This window comes from Bicyclus anynana, chromosome 11, assembly GCF_947172395.1.
Source record: "Bicyclus anynana chromosome 11, ilBicAnyn1.1, whole genome shotgun sequence".
NCBI classification, from domain to species: Eukaryota; Metazoa; Arthropoda; class Insecta; order Lepidoptera; family Nymphalidae; genus Bicyclus; species Bicyclus anynana.
The window spans coordinates 14,806,928-14,829,519 of NC_069093.1; the positions used below are offsets into that span (position 1 = coordinate 14,806,928).

The 22,592-nt window shown below is 38.0% G+C and overlaps 1 protein-coding gene across 2 annotated transcripts; it reads left to right on the forward strand.

The window, feature by feature from the left end:
* Positions 1–2,175: 2,175 nt before the first annotated feature.
* Positions 2,176–22,342, forward strand: LOC112050518 (axin; the record flags this gene model as incomplete). 2 transcript variants are annotated; one of them, XM_052884104.1, is given in 15 exon segments in its annotated part: positions 2,176–2,257; positions 2,875–2,980; positions 3,290–3,404; positions 4,486–4,634; positions 5,088–5,202; positions 5,541–5,666; positions 6,051–6,208; positions 7,271–7,408; positions 9,998–10,106; positions 11,077–11,220; positions 11,713–11,818; positions 12,113–12,323; positions 12,946–13,161; positions 14,607–14,786; positions 15,599–22,342. In XM_052884104.1, coding segments are annotated over 15 exon segments (2,082 nt in total), but the record flags the coding sequence as incomplete, so codon positions are not given.
* Between the last annotated feature and the right edge of the window lie 250 nt (positions 22,343–22,592).

A 22,592-nucleotide genomic window follows, 5' to 3' on the forward strand; every position in this document is an offset into this window, starting at 1 on the left:
ACCCTATCATAACCATATTCATAACTCACCGAGGGCTCAAGCAATGTTCGATCGGAGTCTTTTGTACTCCAGCATCCCGACTCACACTCGGACCAGTGCCATTGCATTGCGCAGTCGTGCTCTTTCCACAATTTTTTATTAGCAAAAAATACTATTAAATTAAAAAGAGTATTTAACGTTATTAATTTTCATACCAGTCTACTACCTCCCAGTTATTGTTGTTTGCACAAGCACAATGAATATGGTAAGGTCTTTACAATTTTTTGTATTGTTAACTTTTTTTTGTACCCGGCTTGTTTATTGAACTGTGAAGTTATGATTATAATTTGTTATGACAGGATCTTATTATGAGCTATCCCTTTTTTTTTATTAAGTGGAACATAATATATTAGTGAAATCTAAAGAAATTTTCTAAAGCGCTCATCAAATAAGTTTGTACGAGTGTGTTTTTTTTGTGAAATTTTATATGGGATGTTATTGAACTGGGTCCTAATGTGTGTTTATTGAGTAAAGATTTGGCAAGTTTAGAAAAAAGGTGTGAAATCTGTTGTGTTGGTAAATTTTTCTCATCCGACTACGATCAATGATGGAGACTCTTGACTTGTAACCACTGCTCCGTCCCAGCCTACTGTCTCTTTCTAACACACAATGATAAATAGGTCTACCGTCTTGTTCTTACATATACAATTCTAATGTGGTGCTGTGATCCTTTTTGTTTGGCCTATTGATTTTTTTGGCTTCGGCACAAGTTGTGAGTCAGTTCAGGGGTAGAAGACCCTCGTCCCCGATTACTTGTAAAGCGTGAAAGTTATATATTTCAGTTTTGTAATGTACACTTTTTTGGTGTTGCATGTAAGTGTTTAAATCTGTTGATAGTTTGATTCTGTTGTTTATAAGTGATTGATGAAATGTTGAATTAATTTTATTAGTTTTGTTGACTTTGTGGTTAAAGTTACAGGTAGAAAACAATATGTTATTATTAAATTAATTAACAATATATAATTTATTATGTACTTAGAGGTAAAGTAAATACTTCTCTTTGAGTGTAGTTGAAAAATGCTAGGAGTACTCTTTAATTTATTTAAGAATACTTTAGGAGTTTAACTAAATAATTTTTTTTATTTAGCAGTTTAGTTGTCTATACAACATATAAATAATGAAAAAGTTAACTTTGCAAGACCAACTTTTGTAGTAATGACTGACTTTTTATGTTATTCTTGCATGCTGAAACCAAATACTACAAAAAAATGTAATAAAAGTAATGAAATCGAAGAATAACGAATTTACCTTCATACTGTATATTTTATTAAGTCTTTATAGTTTGACGCGCAGTATTTCGTGATGGCGTTCTAAACTCACAGAATGGGCGGACGACGCGACCTTATGATGCGTTTTTTAAATGGAATGCAATATTGCGATTTTTAAATGCCATTAATGTCTAATATTATGTAGTTTATCTTTAATAATTATACTTATTATATGCAGCTGAAGCGTTTGATTAGATGATATGATTCGTCTTAGAAAGTGCTAGCTTAAATTGAAAAATTCTTGTTATTTCATTTTAAATAGCCCTTGAAGAGGCTATGTAAATTATGACATTAGGTTAGGCTATATACTCTTTACTCGAGTGAAACTATTAGCACAGCTACTTTCAGTTATGCCACATAAGGGTTGAATTGAAATCCAAGTAAAATAAAGTTATTCGTCATTGACATACCTATTTCTAAAGCAGATGTAGTTTGATTAATTAATGATTAGGACACGCCAGCGTCTCCGCTCGGAAAAAATGGCTATACCGAAATAGCCATGGATTTTCCAAGCTAAAAATAAGGCCTATATGTTAATCCAGGGTATAATATAACTCCATTCCAATTCAGCTAAATCTGTTCAATAATTGCGGCGTTAAAGGAACATCAAATATACACACACACACACTCGAATAGTATGCGCATAACTTGGTGGAGTCTGCTCGCAGCTATCATTATTGTAACAGGATATGTACTGCCCAACCATACGCCTCGTGTTCAGAGCGGACTCAAAGTTCGGCGCATTCTATACGCACGTGAAGTTTTTCCATCATAATAACAATGTAATGAAACAGGTATTGTGGTGTTAACACCTGTTAGACAAATGTTTCGTTATGGGAGAGCTTATGGTGGTGTTTGTCGTTTGCAGGTAGTGTCTCGCCATGCAGCGCGCGGGTGGGAGCAGGGCCTGTGCGCCATGAGCCACACTCCTATTGGCGGCCACCCGCAAGGTAACTATTTTAGTAAACACTAGCGGACAACCGCCTCTTCGTCGGCGTGGCAGTTTAAACTTTCATCCCCTATTTCACCCCCTTTTATTTATACTGTCGCATGTTTTATATAATATAATAAATAGCCCAATAATTATATTTCAAAATTATAACTCTTTCTAAATATAAAGGACTTTCCATACAAACTTTCAACCCCTGTTTCACCCCATTCTGTTTTAATTTTCGTGACAAAAAGTAACCTATAACCTTCTACGTATTATGGTCTCAATTGTGACAAGTTTTTTTTAAAGCCATTTGGTAGTTTCAGCGTGTTGCCCGGTCAACAAAAAAAATGCAGACCGACACAATAAATAAAAAAAAAATTGTTTTGGCTTCAGTATCAATTGTATGTATGCAACAAAAATAAATATCTTCAATGTACAGAATTTGACCTGTTAGAGTTTTTAATTATCAATCAATTGCTCCTCAAGCTCAAGGGGTCAGACTCACATCAAGAGGTCATGGGTTTGATCTTCATCCGTTGGACTTTGTTGTATTCACCCACTCCTAACATAGTCTATACAATTTAAATTGGGGAAATAATATGGCTAATATTTGTTACACTCTGTAATGGGCAGGTTGGGAGCACAAGCTTGCAGACAGGTCGTCGCTGCCGCCGGCGCCGGGGGAGGAGAAGAGTAAATCTCAGGCCAGACATGTATTCGCACAGCCGCATCTGTCTAAGTAAGTCTTTGCAGACAAATTGTATTGTATTATAAATAAACTATAAACTATAAATCTTACCATATTGATTATTAATTATTTCTCATTGTGTAATTGTATCTTCATTACTTATAATATGTAATATATAAACTTTCAACCCCTATTTGACCCTTTAAATTTATATAAATTTAATTAAAATAACTTGTATTTACTTATACCTACTATCATTTAATACTTTAAAAGTGTTAAATGATAATTTTTTCCATATTTTAGCCATTTATTATTCTGAAAATACCTGTATATATGTTTATGAAGGGTGTCTGTGCGCAGGGCGGGCATGGCGTCGTGGCGCGAGGAGACGGAAGGCTCGTCGGGCAGCTCCGCGCGCTCGCCCGCCTCGCCGCCCTACATCCGCTGGGCGAGGACCTTGCACCATCTGCTCGAGGTAAGGAACAGTCTTTACTACTGAATTTTACTACACATACCACAGTATTTCAATTAATAAATAAAGTAATAGGTATTGCCTCTCTACCGCACTTTGATAACTCAAAATATGTACTTCAGTCTCTAAACGTCTGACTTTTTAAAATGTTAATTTGAATGTGAATTAATGTAATTTGGTAAGTCATCTACAGTAAATTGAATAAAAACTATAGAAATATTTCTACTAGGATTGAGCTATGAGGGCTAACAGCTTTAGGTTAATTTTACGTGTTAGTTAATAATAGACTTAATTAATACTTATCAATATTACAATAACGTAAAAATATGTGCCCCGACTTCGTCACTTCAGCTTTGCGACTGGTTGAGACATACAGCTCAGTCACTTTGGATTATCTACTGATATCTTCATTCCTGATATGATCAAGCAGGTTGGCCAAAGATTCATATCTCCTCTTATGGAGGTGGCAGATATTTCCTTGTAGTGGGGCATTAAAATAGGTTGAGAATGATGAAAAATGATAATCGTTCGCTCTGTGTTTTTTTATGAGGTTCATTCATAGGCCAAGGTGAAATATTTTAGACCAGCTATACACTCACAGCGTTCGCGATGTGAGCCGGCAGTAGGTGTCAGACTTTCACCACATAATCATTCACTCCACGAACGTTGTGATTTTTTTTTTCTGATTGTGTAAGTGCCGTAGGCTCCTTATGGGACCTCAGCGGCGTCACCGGGGGTTTGGGTGAGGGCAGAAGCATCGCCTGATGGGGCCCGAAGGCAGAAGCAAGTAGATGGGCGGAACGACTCTCTAAGGGCGTCTCCTCTGAGACTCGGGCCTCGATTTAGAGGGCCGTTCGGGAAGGGTGTTTTGGCCTGAGTGTATCAGTCCGGGCGCCCCCGAGATCGTGAGTTAAAAAGCCCACGTCTGGGTGACGTCAGATATCGGGGACCTCGTCTTCGCCGGCGAAGACGCTGTGTAGCTTGTGTTTGTGTTGCCTGGGAAGCATTGTCGTTCGTTATGTCATCGTCGGGATCGTAAAGGGAACGTTGTGAGTGTATTGTAAGTGGATGAGTTGTGTCGCAGGACGCGGAGGGCGTGCGTCTGTTCCGCAAGTTCGTGGGCGGCGCGGGCGGGCTGCACGTGGACCGGCTCAACTTCTACTTCGCCGTGCAGGGCCTGCGCCAGGAGAGCGAGCCCGCCAAGATACGGCAGGTCGTCTCCGCGATATACAAGTACGTCATTGTTTACTACTAGCATTTAGCAGACGACTGAATAGGTCAAAAATTCGCCCGTGTGTGAATAAGACACCTCGCGCACGAGCCGACCACGATAGCATTGCATTGATCGCAGAAGCTGCAATTGCGATCAAGTTCGTGGCGACGACCACGGTAGGTTGTGAACTACCCATTTGTGCTGTACCTAATTATTCTGAACTCTTACATTAAAATCGCGTAACTAATTTTAAAACTGGAAGCAAAAACCAGTCTGTGGCCAGATAATCGTGACCAAGTACGCGACGATCAAATGGTGCCTTTAGTTAGCCGTCTAGTGCCTAGTTCTCAATAACTTATTAATAATACTGTTTTCCTGGTTAAATATTCAGCCTTCAGTGATAAACGTTATGACCAAATTTTGGCAATGACCTATAACTAGCTAATTAACTCACTAATGTGTGTGGTGTGCAGGTTTCTGCGCAAGTCTCAGCTAGCGATGCCCGAGGAGCTGAAGCAGCGTGTGAAGCAGGGCCTCAAAGATGGCATCAACATCGAGAAGACCATCTTTGACAATATGGAGCAGGAGGTATAACTGTTTATTAGTTCTTTTATTATTCGATATGTCATACTTTTTGCCCATTGCGTTAGGATAAAACAGTAGGGCCACAAAAAAAACATGCGTGAACCACATTTATCGTGAAGCGAAAAGACATATTATCACCTTGAACGCCCAGTGATGTGTAGCTCTGTTATAGGTTATAGCTTTCAGTTTATATCATCCCTGTTCTTTCTGCGCTATTCTGTCATTTATTACTGTATGAGATAGAAGACATCTTGTATATCCATAAGCTAAAAGATTTTCTTGTATGTCAACTATTGGTTTATTTTCTTATAATTAACATAAGCCACTGGTTCAACCTGCAGGTAACGCGCGCGATCACGGAGTCGACGTACCAGTCGTTCCTGCGCTCGGACGCCTACGTGTCGTACGTGAGCGCGGCCACGCAGCCGCTGTCCTCGCCCGACGCTTCGCCGCCGCACTCGAGAGAAGTACGTATATCCTCAGACGTGATTGGGGTATTTGATATTTTTTGTTTATTGTATACAAAAGTAGTAAATAATAGAGCAATTTAATATAACTAACAGAGTATCTACGAGAACTACTTTCGGAGATACAGAGACTTCTTTTCGGCTGCCGAGGATTACCTCTCAAATACGTCTCATACTAAATGCTGTCCAATCGTGACGTCACGCGCTCCAATGGGCCGGCTGATAAAATTACAAATATTTTTGTTATTTCTCCATTTAGAATTAAAGTTTAACAATGAAAATTTTTAGAATTATATTGTGTATTATTTTTAACTTTCGCATAGGAAGTATGATCTCTGATACATTTGAATAAAATTATTATAGAAGGGCCGTTTCATCTTCTAGATGTGCGGAGGAGGTCTCGCCACGCTCCACGAAGGCCAGGAGCTGTCCGCGGGCGGCGGTTGTCCGCCGGTCGTGGGCGCTGCGGCCGTGGGCGCAAGACTCACGCACGACGCGCTAATCGCGACGCAGACGCGACGGTTGCATTCGGATGTCGCACCGTGAGTAGACAGCCTTATTTATGACTATAAATGAATAACGAATGAAAGACAATGCGCGTCTATTAATAGGATAGCGTTTTAATTTATTTTGAAAATGTCATTTAACGTAAATGATTATTATTTGCTTAAATATAGTGTTTTAAGAATTTAGCAGCTTTGTTGCCACACCATACTTAACAATATTCATTGTGTGACCCCACATTAGAATGTTCTTACTAGCGATATTAGTCATAGTAATAGAATAGCGTTATTTTAATTTAAAAGTGTGACCCTGCATGCATGTGACAACATTCCCTTAGATTTACGCTTTGTTTAATTTTATTTACATTGATATAAAAACAAGAAAATGCTCCTAGATAAAATGTGCTTATGGGGAGAACCCATTTGTATTTGTATTGCAGAACTCAAAAGAACACTTATTTATGCAGTAAAATATTTCCTGCGAAGATTCTCTTAGTCGTCCGTGTACCTATTTCTGCGTTTTTAAGATTCATTATAGACACATGTATGATCTATGACCGTATATCTTGTTTGTATATCAATGTCGTTAGTTTAGTTTGTTTTAAGCCGCTTTACTGATCTTTTCCGTTATATTGTTTTGCCCCCATGTTTGTGTCCCGCTGCATGCCCGCTGCTCGACGCATTCTGTACACGCCCCTACGCTGAATTACCACCTGACCGTTCATCCTTACCTTCACCCAAAACATACTCAACTCTCATGCAAACAAACACACAAAATATGACTGCACATCTCTTTTATTATTAATCATCATTGTTACACTTTTTAATTATGCCAATCTATTTGATGAATTACCATAAAAATTTATGCAAATATATATTTCACATGTCATAACACAACATTTGCCCAAACATAAAATAACATTTGCCCAATCATAAAATAACATTTGCCCAAACAAAAAATAACATTTGCCCAAACATAAAATAACATTTGCCCAAACATTACATAACATTTGCCCAACTATAACATAACACTTGCCCAATCGTAACATTTGCCCAACCCCGTGCCCAACACCAATGTCCGTTCGCGCCCGGGTGGTAAAGGCACCGCAAGCGGTCCGTGTACAGCGCGCACGTGTCGTACGCCGGCTACACGCCCGCGTCGCGCCAGGACTCGGAGCGCGCCAGTCTCAGCAGCGGCCGCACCGACAGCGATGCTGTGTCGCTCTCCGGCAGCAGCGTGTGAGTATCACTGTGACATGAAGTCTGGTATACTTGTAGATATTCTATCTTGACATAATGAGTAATGTGTTAGGACAAACAAGTCTAAACTGAAGGAGCATCAGCAAAGAAACACATTTTTTAAATTTTAGACAGAAAGATTTGAGACATTATAAATAACCTCAGAACACCTGAAATCTTATGTCTTAGTGGGATCGTAGACTAGAGCAGGCGCAAGATATTGAAACTTGTTTACTGCAACGGTTTGAGATAGTAATTTAATTTTAATAAATTAATTGGACTCACGAATATGCCTGTCTGTATACCTTATTAATACAAGCTAATCGACATCATCATTGTGAAATAGAATATCTATTGAAGTAAATACAAACATTTGGCCTATAGTGTGTTCTATGTAGGATGATTTCATCCAGTGTCGTAAGGATAAGGTGGCAGAGCTGACAAAATGACACAAGCTCGCGGTCCCAAATTTCAAAATGTCAATGTGACGACTTTCTCGCAGTTTAAATTTTCAATGTCACGATTTTTCTGGGACCCCCTCGGCAATATCCTATTAAAAAGTGGATGCACAATCAGCGACCAATAAACGTCCCCACTCAATGAGTGACAAACACAACTTCTTAGCACTCAAATTCATGTAGTCGCATTTACAAATTCAACCTTAAACTCAATACTTAAGGTTGAATTTGCTCTGAATTTTATTGAATATTGGATTGGACTATATCTAAAAGCCTTTAGGTAAAATTTTCTTTACCAATAATTCTTAAACTGTCAAAGCAAAATTGGCCAGTTTTTAAGTGAAATTTTCTACATGATTGTGCATCCTTTTCTTATAAGAGGTCCTCCAAAAAATTCGCCACGAGCCTTAGGTGGCATAGTAACACCATTGCAGTCATCCTCAACCATTCTATAATGAACATATTATGATATTTGAAACAACACCAACTGTGCGCTGTGTCGTCATTGTTCACACTCAACAGTAAGTATCTGTATAGAGTTAGTTGGTTACCATTTTAAACGCCAAACGCTCGGCTGTACCCCACTGCTTAGTTGTATAATTACTAATTTTTACACCATTTAATTTGCACTTCATTTATTTTTATTTTTTATTAGTGTTAGATTAGTTTGAAACTATAATGCAATAGAAATCTTAGAGACTACTTTCCAGATAAGTGGTATGATGATAAATACAATGTAAATAAAGTAAGTTAAAAGTTCTTAACCTGATCATCTGTCAACTAAATATTACTAGGTTTTGAAGTTCCATAAATTTAAAACTTTGAGTGTATTGAGTAAAAGTTTGTACCAATTCGATCGGGTAAACGTAAACTTGAATTTGTTTGGGAAACTAGATAGCAGCAGTTTTAATTCCAATATACTTTTACGCCATCTAGTGACAACAAGAGAAAACACAATCCGTGAGTAGATGGCGCTATTTTCAATCCTACTAATATTATAAACGCGATAGTTTGTATGGATATTTGTTATTCTTTAACGCCGCAACTACTGAACCGATTTGGCTGAAATTTAAAATGGAAATAGATTTTACTCTGGATTAACACATAAGCTACTTTTCATCCCAGAAAAATCCATGGTTCCCTAGGGATTTGTGTAAAACTAAATTTCATGCGGACGAAGTCGCGGGCGTATACTAGTTCTATTTAATCCAAGTTTACTTTTACACGATAGGCTAGTTGACACAGATGTGATTATATGAAAATTTTAGTTTTTAAATATGTTTTTGGCAATACGAGCCTAAACGCCTGTCGGCCATGACAGTCTTTAATTCAATTCAGTCAGTCACTACAATAAATCCCTTACAAACATACTGTTTGACAAAAATATTAGTTAACAATTAGTTTGACGTTTAGTACATCAAGGGTGTTAGTGACGTCACAAAATGGACGACAGCATTTTTGACGTTTAAAAAATTTTAAAAAGTACGTGATAATTAAATTTTTTTTTTTGAGAAATCCTTTACTTTTATTAATTGATACCGATATATTTCGGACCTATTTCATTTACCAGACGAAATTAATATTGTTTATATAAAATTTGATACTAGTCAACTAACCTATTAAAAAAGTACAAAAACTTGCTTTCACTACGCTACTAAGGTTTTTGTAAGTATCATTGGCATGTATAAAAAAAATAGTCACCTGAGGTTCGTAATGAACTTGTATGTGTATGCATCATCATCACCGATGCTGATTATAATCTAATGGTAGGAGTATATCGCATCGTCATCAACCCATATTCGGCTCACTTCTGAGCTCGCCTCTCATAAAGAGAGGGGTTAGGCCAATAGTCCACCACGCTGGCCCAATGCGGATTGGCAGACTTCACACACGCAGAGAATTAAGATAATTCTCTGGTATGCAGGTTTCCTCACGATGTTTTCCTTCACCGTTTGAGACACGTAATATTTAATTTCTTAAAATGCACACAACTGAAAAGTTGGAGGTGCATGCCCCGGACCGGATCCACCACCACCATCCGAAATCGGAGGCAGAGCTCATATCCACTGAGCTATCACGGCTCTTTATCGCATCAATGTATAAGTAAATAAATGTAATGGTGGTGTTCCAGCGACGGCATGTCGATGCGCGGCGCGCGCGAGAGCCGCGAGTCGCGCCACCGGCCGCGCCTGTACGGACTCGACCGCAGCCTCATCAACAAGGAGCAGGACACGGCCATGGTAACTGATATGTCGTATTCACTAATGCATTTAATAGGAAATTAAATCGCTAAGTAAAAAATAATAAAGTTATATACCATTTCAGTGATAGCAACTTTTTTGAAGTATAGTTGTGATAATTTGCCCAAAGCATACTTAAAGTCCGGCCGCTTAGAGATTGCGTTTCTGAAAGGTCGTTGATCGAATGGGTGACGTATGGCAAAATTATAAATAGGTTAATAAAAGATAAATATAATAAAGAGTAATAACATTAAAAATTCGATAATTACTCGTATGTTAATTTACAATAAACGTATTAATTTTGGCGTAATATAATTAACAATTAAATATGATACGATGTTACAAGCTTATGCCAACTGTTTATTTTGTTTTTGTGTGAGCATCTGGCAATGTCAGAAACACATTATTTCGGCTGATTTAGGTTATGTTATAATCTTGTGGTAACCTTCCTATGTCCAGGCAAGACGGCAAGTCTCAAGGGGAGACTGTTTTCCTCGACTGTGTTTTTAAGTCCCTTGTGGGATCCCTAGTAGTAAAAGTCTACAAGTGACTAAAAAATCGTGACCTTTCGGCGCTTTCACATCATGCTAATGGATTATTGGGAGGACATCTCAGACCAATTATAGAAGGACCTGTAACGCACTTATAGTCACGAACAAAATTGTCATTTTCTGAAGAAAACGAGCTTAGATTTGGTATATATTTTATACTAAAGTACGGTTTTTGCCCGTTTTTTACACAACTCAATTGCACAAAAAGCTATTTTTACGGAGCTCTTTAACCGACGAACACGATTACAACTATTTAACATCGATTCTATAGAGACAGTTTTTATAATCGCATTAGATCGTTGATCGTATACTTTGACAGAAAAGTAATGTCTAGCGAGGCAGGTCCTATACAATAATTGGTCTGAGGGAGGACATAAATCCACAATGGAAGCAGTTATAATATGAGTCATGTCGCACAGATGATACCGCGGACGCAGCGCGTGCAGTCGGAGCAGCTGCGCGTGCTGCCGCCGGCCGAGTTCGCGCCGCTGCTCATCGAGAAGCTGGAGCGGGTCAAGCGCGAGCAGGAGAACAAGGAGCGCCTCGAGAGGAGGCTGGCGGAGGTGGGTTCGGGACGTTGGCGTGGTCGCACCAGAGCAAACTAGTTTGTTTCTTGTCTTTGAATTCCGCGGAGAATCTCGGCACCAACGCCGGCTTGAAGTAAATTTTAGAATGGAGCAAGATCCAATTATAGCGCCTCTCCTGTTTGCGCCTAATTATATATACCTATACCAATTGTGAGTGCAAAGTAAGTATGGAACGTAAAGATCTCGGCCATACCATACTCTGGAGTGACCAACGTTCTTTACCATTTAGGCGCCCTCTAGGGTTTGGCGCCTGGAGCGACTGCTCCGTTCGCCGGATGGGCGGGTCGGCCTTGCTCGGCACTCTCAACAAAAACGTACTTTAGTTTCTAGTTGAAGAAAAACTGTTTTGATGTGTAATTTTGTGGTGATATTACCAGAATTGTAGACGTGTGGAAGCAACATGTAATTGTGTATAAACAATGCAAGTCCAAGTAATGATAAAAAAGTGTTTGTTTTCGTTTACCGCAGGGTGAAGGCGACGAGGTGATGGCGCAAGCGCTCCCGCCGCAGCTGGTGGCGGCCGCCATCCGGGAGAAACTGCAGCTCGACGACGTCAACGATCAAGATATTCTAGGTGAGAGCCCGTTCACTTGTATGCACTACTGAAGGGAGCCGAGCAGTGCCATTGACGCTTTACTCCTTTCAGGTCTGTGTAGCTAACGACACATATGTGGTGATTCTTTTGTATGTTAATAGAGTTTACTTAGACCGTATAATCGTTTCTTTCAATTGTGTATACCTTTCAGCATAATATTTATGATATTCGAATTGTTTTTTCGCTGAATGATGCATGACATTTCTATCAGATTGTTTAATGTTTTTGATTGTTGGCTTGAAATCTATTTTAAAAATATTTTGGTACGTTCAGATCAGCACGTGTCGCGCGTGTGGTCGGAGCGCACGCCGGGCGCGTCCCCGCCGGGCGGGCGGCGCACGCGCGCGCGGCACGGCGCACACGCGCACGCGCACGGCGCACACGCGCACGGCTCGCGGCGCGCGCCCTCCGCGCTGTCCGCCGACTCGGGCCACTACGACGGCCCGCCCGACTCGCTGCACCACCCGCACTCCGTCACCCGCAGGTAACTACGCACACTCACATCAATTATTTTTTTCTCATTTATTTATTAGTTCTTTTTTTTTTAATTTAACAATGTAAATATAAATATAAAATAAAAAACACTATTAAAAATTTATAAAAAAAATCAACCCTCCCGCTGCGGGACATTTGAGTGCCCAAGCAACCGGCGGTCAGGCCTCCTCACAATATGCGCCGTCTCAAGAATCACTGCCTTTTGTATCCGACTCTGGATCCAACAGTTAAGTGAAAGCTTCTTAAGGTGTTGGTCGAAGCTCGCTATAAGACTATTGAGTGAAACAACTATCGGAACAATAATACTTGACTCAACATTCCACATGGCGGTAATCTCGTGAGCAAGGTCCAAGTATTTATATTTATATATACATAAATTATTATTGTTGTGAATGTGTATTGCATTATGAATTATAGTTGACTCAACATTCCACATGGCGGTAATTTCGTGAGCAAGGTACAAGTATTTATATTTATATATACATCAATTATTATTATTGTGAATGTGTATTGCAACAATAAGGAATCTGCAAGTTTTACGCCGCCTAAATGAACACCAGGTAACACGCAATCATCGTACAGCGATTGAAATGCTCATTGTTCGTTTCCAGATCGTTCTCCAAGAAGACGGTGACGGAGCTGACGGACAGCGGCGTGTCGGTGGTGAGCGAGGGCACGGCGAGCGCGGCGGGCGTGGAGCCGCGCATCCTGCTGTGGATCGCCGAGGGCTCGGAGCGCATGGAGCGCCGCAACTACCGCGAGTCCTCGCGCGGCTCCTCCGCCGACCGCGACGAGCACCGCCGCCGCGACAAGCAGCAGAGGACTCGGTAAGACTTTTACACTTTTTCTCCTTAAGAATCGAATTTTCATACATAGGCCAGTATGGCCCAACCCAAAAATATGGACAGTAAAATTCGATGAACGAATGACAGCATTACGTTTTTGTGCGCATCCTATTCTTTTAATAACGCACCTTTCACTGTGCGTGCGGGCGCGCCCAATTTTCTCTGATTGTGTAAGTATCGCATTTTAAAAGCCACGCCCGATTACAATTATCGTAACGCCTTCACCGATTTACTCCACGAGTCAAGCAGTTTATGCACATATTTACTTCAGTAACTCTGCCGCGCCCTCAGTGGACCGCCTACAGTAGACGTGCAAGTTGATTTACCAAGAGGTATTCAGGGTCCTGAATAGGACCTCATTGACGTCACTGGAGGTTTGGAGGAAGGCAGAAGCAGAACAGATAGACAGTAAAACTTTCTCAGGGCATATCCTTTGAGACTCAGGCCTCGGCTTAGAGGGCCGTTTGGATAGGTAGGCCTGACTGTATCAATCTGGATGCCCCCGAGATGTCCGGGTGACGGCAGATATCGGGGAACTCGTCTTTGCCGGTGCAGACGCTGTGTAGTTTGAGTTTGTGTTGCCTGGGAAGCATTGTCGCGATCGTAAAGGCGTCTCTTGGTAAATCAACTTGCACGTCTACTGCAGTCAGTCCACTGAGGGCGCGGCGGAGTTACTAAGTAAATGCATCTTTATGTGCATAAACTGCTTGACTTGTGGAGTAAATCGGTGAAGGCGTTACGATAATTGTAATTGGGCGCGGCTTTTAAAATGCGTGCTGCCATCTGCAGGCATAGTGAAGAAGTGTGGGTATTTTAAAGTACCAGTAGATGGCGTTCTTAGAGAACTTTGAAATAATCCCTTTTCTAACCGATGTGAAAAAAAGAGGAGATTCTCATTTCGACCCGTATGGTTTTTTTTATTCGTTTTTTTCCCACGTTTGTTACCTCATAACTTCGCCATTTATTAATCAATATTGATTTTTTTTTTGTTTGAAAGAGTATTCTTCCAGATTGGTTCCATTTAATTCAGTTCAGTACTTTTGTGTTAAAATCTGAAATAAGTGAACGAAATTGCCCACGCTGTGGCGTTTACAGTCACTATGCTAGGACACACTGAAAACGGCAAAATTTTGTGAATGAACCGAAATTGTCCGTGAACTTGTTGTGATGCTGTTATGCGGCTCATAGATGGCGCTTTGATTTTTATTTTTAAAAGAATGTTTACGTCAGTCACTTTAGACTTACTTCACTTTTAACTTCAAAAAAATTCTTTTTAGTTTACAAGGGTATGCTTGCAGTTGGTCCCATATTAATCATATCAGTACCTTATGATGGGATCCTGGAGAAGTCGAGGAGAAGTGGGGAACTATATTTTGTATATTTTTTTTTACTTTTTTTTTAATAATAATTTTTGTTATTTTCATTAGCGGCGGCACGGCCACCGGCGGCAGCACGGGCAGTAAGTCGAGCGGCGCCAGCGGGGACGCGCACACGGTGGTGGTGGTCAGTTTCCTGGACGAGAGCGTGCCCTACCGGTTCAAGGTGCCCGCCTCTCCCCTCACGCTGCGCCTCTTCAAGGACTATCTGCCTAGGAAGGGCAACTATAGGTGGGTTATAGGTTAATTCTAAAATATGGTGATTTGTTTTTTTTATAGCCCTTGACTGTGATCTCACGTGAAGTGACGATGCACTTTAAAATTTTAACTCAAACTCAAGATTTAAAATGCTACCAACACCAAGGAATTCAATTGATAATGTTATTTAATGCCTTCATTTCTACTTTAAATTTTATGTCTTAAGCCTTACTACTATAATACTATAGGTTTAGGCTGACACTTAACCAAAAAAAGTTACGAAACAAAATAGCAAAGTTGACAAAAAAACAAAAATCATCCAAAACAACCACTTTGAAGTAGTGTTTATCCATATTTCTTAAATGGAAAAACATTTTTTTTTTTCGAAATCAGTACATCTTTGTCAGGTCTACCTGTAAAAAACAATTTTTTGTTGAAAACAATTTTAAAGTAGTGATCCTTCCTATCACCCCATAAATACGTGGCTATCCATTGCAAAATTATTTTAAGCAAAAAATCGCTATGTTTTAAAAATTACGATTTTTACTTATTCCCGTCGTTATGGACTTACCATTTACTCAGCCATTTTTCAACATACATATTTTAATTTTTAGTATCTCGATAGAAGGCTAATAAAAAACACACTTGTATTGAAATTGCCATGCTGATAAGTAGCTAATTTTTATTTTTAAAACTTGCATTTAATTATACGGTACAGAAAAACATATTGAAATTTTTAGATTCTCTAAGTCATGTTTCATATATTTAGATATATTAGTAATGCAAAAATGGTTTAAAACACTATTTCTGTATAAATAATTTGACCAAATTATATTTTGTTTCAGATACTTCTTCAAAACGGAGTGCGCAGACTTGGACAACACCGTGATACAGGAGGAGGTCAGCAACGACAACGACACGCTGCCCATGTTCGAGGGGAAGGTGATGGCGCGCGTCAAGAGCATCGAGTGAACCGCCGCGAGCCGCTCCCTTCACCCCGTGCCGGTCTCACTTCACTCACACTTGCGGCCCGCTTCACTGACAGTTGCGGCTCACTTCACTCACAGTTGTGGCTCGCTTCACTGACAGTTGCGGCTCACTTCACTCACAGTTGTGGCTCGCTTCACTGACAGTTGCGGCTCACTTCACTCACAGTTGCGGCTCACTTCACTCACGGTTGCGGCTCGCTTCACTGACGGTTGCGGCTCACTTCACTCACGGTTGCGGCTCGCTTCAGTGACAGTTGCGGATCGCTTCACTCACAGTTGTGGCTCGCTTCACTGACTGTTAAGGCTGGCTTCACTGACAGTTGCGGCTCCCGTCACTGACAGTTGCGACTCAATTCGCTGACGGTTGCGGCTCAATTTGCTGACGGTTGCGGCTCGCTTCATTGACGGATGCAGATTGTTTCACTGACAGTAGCGACTCGCTTCTAAAGTTTGCGGGTCGATTCATTGACGGTTGCGTTTCGCTTCATTCACAGTTGCGGCTCGCTTCATTGAATGTTGCGGCTCGCATCATGGACGATTGCGGCTCGTTTCACTGACAGTTGCCGCTTGATTCACTGCGTAACCGGTAACCTTTGTATGAGATTTACATCGTCTATCGAAATATCATGTTAAATTTTTAGTTTGACCACCAAGTGACTTTTTTACTAATTCATTTTGTTAATGAAGATACTCGTACCGAGGTCACCACAACAACTATACATCTAAGACCTAAGATTTTTTTAACAAAGCTAATATACAATGTTTCGATATATCAAGATATTTAAATCCCATAATAAGGGTACTGTTTTTAGTGCAATTCCAACTATATGTAATATGTAGATGCAGTGAAAATGTAACTGATAGTGATAATAAAAGGCAAACATCTAACTATTTAGGGGTTTATAACACTTTTTTGAAATCCTAAAACACAGTGTGTGTGTTAAGTTAAATCAAATTATAGTATTTTTGGTACACAATGTAATTTTATGGACCTTGTCATACTTTACAGAATACTTTTTGATTTGACTTAATACCCACTTTAAAGGAGTGTTTCTAATCATAAACCGGCATGGGTTATCATAGTTCATTTAAAATATTGTTAATAATCATCTAAACTTTGTACAGAAAGTAATATTAAGGAAAATGTCCGTTTGTAAATAATAATAATCGCAATCGCAATCATATTCAGTGAGATGGCAGCGGTGAGCAAATATCACTTGTATTTACTAGGTATTAAGGTTTAAAATAGATGTCGCCCTGACTGACAAAAGCTATGTACAATGTACATTTATATATAAATGACTACTACAATAAACATGTGTAAGCTAGTCTGATAACATTGACTGTGTAACATTCGTCTTGAATGAAAAATATTATATTTCATTATTTGCAAATAAATATTTATATATTAATGATGACAATTGAATCAGTATTATATGTTTTTTGAAAACTTAATTTAAATTCGCGGTTTCGAATACCAAGTGACCAGTGACGTGCAATTTATAAATGCAAAGACTGGAGAAGAAAATTTCCTTGTACATTTTGTACTGCCCCCAGTTTAAATCCTTGTGCACGCCACTGAAAGTGACTATATACACACTCTTAACAATCTTCTCCAGTGTAGGAGCAAACGGTAATGTTTGCAACACAAACATGACAAAGCGAGGTTAGCTGTGTAAACGATCACAGAATTAGTATGACGCCGATGCTTTATAGTGCAAGAGCTGTGGTCGCCAGATCTTCGTCGTTTTGTAACAGATAAAAGTATATCAACCCATGCTCCTATACGTCGCACCAAACTTCGAGTCTGATCTAAATACGAGGCGTGTGGTTAAAATATATTTCAGTTGGGTTGATATTGTAATGTCAGAGTGGACTCAAAGTTTGGCGCTACCTATACCATAGGTATAGTAGACAACTAGAGAGCTTGGAGTATTAGGTAATAAAATAACGAAGATTTGGCCTTCATAGGATTTTGGACTACTGAATGTGGTTTGCCAATTTTTATATACAATATAAATTTAATTTATTAATTTATGTTCATTAAACTATTTATAAATAAATAGTTAATGCATAAAAACAATACTGAATAAAGCTTTATTTTCTAAAACCAGTGTATTTCTAAATCAAATTAGAATAATTTTATGACAAATATTTTTTTTTTGTATCCAGTAAATGAATAAAATTAGTTCCGTTTTAGTGACTAATGCTGATTATTTATATAAAATAATAATTATATTACAATCAATGAAATCTTTATACATACAATTTACGAATATTGTTTAAATAAAAGAAGACCAAAGTAGTTTCAACTTCGGTCATACCAGAGCAGTGCTAGGGCGATCTATGTATACATAGTGTAAATTATTTATTGTAAAATAATATTAAATACATAACAATACGCTTTACGAATCGAGTTATAGGAAATTATGTTATTAAAAAACATATTCCTTTATAACAACCACATTAAGAGGACCGTTTTGACTGTTCATGACGTCATAACTAAGTTGTAACAACTCTCCTTGTCACAAGTATTGTATTGTATTCAATCCCTAATGTAAATGTCAACGTAAATTGAACTTTATTTCATTTATCTTAAAGCTTAATTTCATTTTACATTTACAACTTATTAATATTAAATTCTCCTTTAGCTCGATCCGTAAAGTGTCTTAGTAATATGGCGGATCCAATGTAAAAAGTATAATTCTGTTCCTCAAAGTGTTTTATTAGACATTTCTTTATTTTTTTTTTGTTAATTTACTTGGGCTAGTTGAGTACGCTTACTACTGTACGATATATTATTTTTTATTGTGAATTTTTTGCCGTATGCAATGTTTTTACTCACAGCGCCGCCGGTCGCGTGGCGTCGCTTTGTTGACGTGCGTCAGTTTTACGCTTCCAGTACGCTTGCGTGCTGCTTTCGTATACACTATGCGGATATTATCATATCTAATGTGACATCACAAAATGTATGTCGCTCGTAGGTGCGTAATCTTGATAATAATTATTAATTACAGTCTTCAATTTCCCAGTGATCTATCTAGAAGTTGCTTCAGAGAACGAAGATGAAACGGATCTTACCAAAAAAAAAACAAAAATACAACATTATAACAGCTTGCTCTATTGCAACAGCTTAATTTATCCTTCAGAGGACAAAGTCAACCGAGCTTTTGGTTGGTATATTATTATTATTTTTGGTGAAAATTGAAAAACTATTACATTCAAACTAGTTCGGTGACTTTTGTTTTCTGAAAAAGACCTACGTGTAGTCGGCGAATCCAGAGCTAAGGATTAGCATAGATCACATAGTTAATTGCGCTCAGAAATTGCGTTTCTGACACCCGTCAATGTCAATGTAATAGCGAGTAATTTACATTAAAAATGGATTAATTATTCCAACTTACAATAAACGTATTAATTTTGGGCTAAAATTATTAACAGTTAATCAATTAACAAATATAAAAATGTGATATTGACAGGTGTCAGAAACGCAATTTCTGAGCGGCCGGACTTTTAATTATCTAGAAAATGACTCGAAACAAAGACCAGTGAAAATACATGCAATACCAGTAATACACCAAGTGTATACGGAAGCGTCGCACAAGCGTAGCTCTCGTCGTGCAGTCGTCAACGAAGCGACGCGATGCTTCCAAGGCGCTTAGCGTTACGCGAATGACTGCTTAGTTTGTACATTTGTAACTTAATGTCATAGAATAATGTGAGGTGTTCTGTTTGTGACATCTGCGTTCAAAGTGGAGTTATATGGACGATTTGTTTTATGTATTTGTGGAAGATATTGATGTAATAGTATTATTTTTTGTATATACTGTTAAATCAAAAAATCTATAGCCAAATTCCCTTTGACAAAATCGGTTCTACTGAAATGAACCGACAAAAGTCAACAATCAACTTTTAAAACATATACTATCTTTTTTTATAATTAAAATAGTTAAAAATCATTACTATTTTTTTTTACTTGTACATTCTGTGTGAAGGTGGAAGATGATTTAAAAATAATGTTAAAGTATTTTTAATCCTTTTCGTAGACAAAGAATATGATATTCCATTTGATTGTGACAACGCTACATTGAATCATTTATTGTATAATAAATTTTAAGCTAACTGTTTATTTGTAATATGTGTTTATTTTATATATAATATATTATATATTATTTGTTAGTCATATATCAAAATAGCCTTGATTCGTTTCGTTACCGCATAAATAGTTCGACATTTTGAGGGAATATCGTATTCCATCAAAAAGTAGGTTGTTATCCAACCGTGTATTTACCTATATTCACCTATATGTAAGTATTCGTTATATTCACGGAATATAAAGAATAACTGCAAATTCCGTACAAAATAAATAACAAAAACGTATATAAACAAAAATTTTGCACAGAAAATGTCTTCCTTTAGTTCACCAATACATAAACCAACCAATAGGTTATTAAAAACTGTTGCAACCAATAGATAAGTACTTCATATATCAATATCTTCCACATTATAATTTTATTATGTTCAGATCCAAATTGTACAATAAATCTTCCATTGTACTGGATCTCAACGAATTATGATGAAACAGTAGATTATGTGTACAGGTCGGTTATGTTTTTATTATTCAGCTGTGAATAGCTCTTACAATACATGCACTATCCAGTCGTTAGACGAATATGAAATTCGCTATGTCGGTTTGTTAAATTTAATTTAATATTATATAATTTAAATGACCGTTGACATCCTAAAGTATTACTCGTGCGCATTAACTTAATACCTGGTCACCAAACACAACCAAACAAACATCACTTGAACCAGGTGTCAAGTTAATCCGCACGAGCTGTAGTAAGTTTAGATGTAAGTATTTGTAACCTAAACATGATAGTATCTATCAATTTAGGTCATAACTTTGTCTAAAATCCTCATTTTTCTCATTTGTTATAACATTTAAAATGTAAAAGTTTAATAAGTTGGCATAGCGAATGAATTGTTACATTTTAACTTATTATAATTATGATAATCAGACTGAGTTCCCTAATATAATAGCTGCAAGTGACAATTACTAGTCTACATTTGCAAGACGCGGTGTTTCGACGATACTGTACTTTCCTCTCCTTACAAATATGTAAAAAAAAACATTTTTTTTCTAAATCAATCAACCAGAAATAAATTATCGAAGGAAAACAAATTCAAATTTCAATTTCCAAACAGATTGATTTGAAATATTTTTCTCTAACGAGTATCGTCGAAGCGACGCGTCTGCAAGTCGTTCCAAAAGAGTACTTATTCCGCATAATTTAAGACATAATTTAGCTTGTCGCGTCCGGTGCACTGCAGTGTACTGCGAGTGGAGTCAGTACGCGGGACGAGTGCACCCACACTGCACAATATTGAGAATAGGGTGCGTAATCATGTGCCTTCGATGTTGATAAAAAAATTTTCATAGTTGATGCTTCTAATTAGTTGATAAGTTAACCGATTGTAAATATAGTGTAATGAACGCTTACTTCGATGTCGAACTCGTTTATTTTTTAATTATTTAATTGATTAATTTTTAATAAATTAATTTATTCTCCTGAGACACCATCTCCACGAGCGTGTATGTTACGCCAAGCTAGTGTAGGTGGTGCCTTAGATTCGCCTTTGGCCTTTATTCTTTGTAACATTTGACATTGCTTAATTCATGACGTCATAATTGGCATAAAATGTAATATAAAAAAAAGTTATATACCAGAAACATTTATACGGTACCCAGTAGTTGCGAAATCAATGTCAGAAATAAATATAACTCTTGTTCGCTTCGTCAAAGAATTTGTAGGTTAAATTTGTTTTGCAGAAATGACGTCCATATGCAATGTCAAAGTCATAGAGAATCAGGGCCCGAGGCTGTTGTACTGATATCGTATAAGATCGTCTCGGTGCCAAGTCGCGCGCACGCACTCTTGCCAGAACCTATTGTTTCTATGTCAATGTCTTCCGTTTACTGTTTTTCTGTATACAACGACTCATTGACTACGCTTATTTTGACATTTGTTAATGCAGTGAAATTAAAGCTTCATGATTATAGAAAAAAAAAAAAAATAATGTCTCTGGATGTTTTGTTAAAATTTAAAATTATTAAATATTTAAATCTTGTAAAAAGGCAATTTTTTCGAGGTTTTAATTTCACTGTACATTTTTTTTTTTATAAAAACAATATTTTCAAACAGTAATTTTATGACAATCGTTCAAATCGTGCACAATGCGACGCCCGAGACATCTGTGTCCAGATAAAAGTATAGATACCACGGACCGGGGCCCCGGTCTCGCCAATTTGTATAAATAGATAAAGCTATATTCAATTATAATTATACAATAAGGCACTTTCGGTACACCCTAGCGTCTAAAAGTACCTTATCGAAATTATTAATATTATTATTATGTACCAAAAAGTCCAAACAAAGTGGGCTCAAAGTATGTCGAAGTTAAATTTGCTTGTTAAAATTGTAAAAAGTATAATGTTTTTCAAGTTTAGAGTGTATAACGAATGTGGAAATAATCGATTTGTAATAAAATAATTAGTATTACCTGCCGGCGCCGGCGGAGGCCGACTCGGCCGACTCGGCCGCCACGACTAAAAATTAAAAGAGTTTCACTAATCGGACTGTATTATTTTTTTATCTAGCACATGTAACATTAAAAAATAAACTGGAACTGTGCCATATACTCCTGGTTTTTATTTCATTCAATCTAAGCTCTTAGCTCCTGCAGTAAAAAAATATTCACTTGCTTTTTAGAGGTCTAAAAAAGGTAACTTTTTTCTAAACTTCTCTGCAGTTTAAAGATAAATAGGCAGATAGAACACACGGAACAG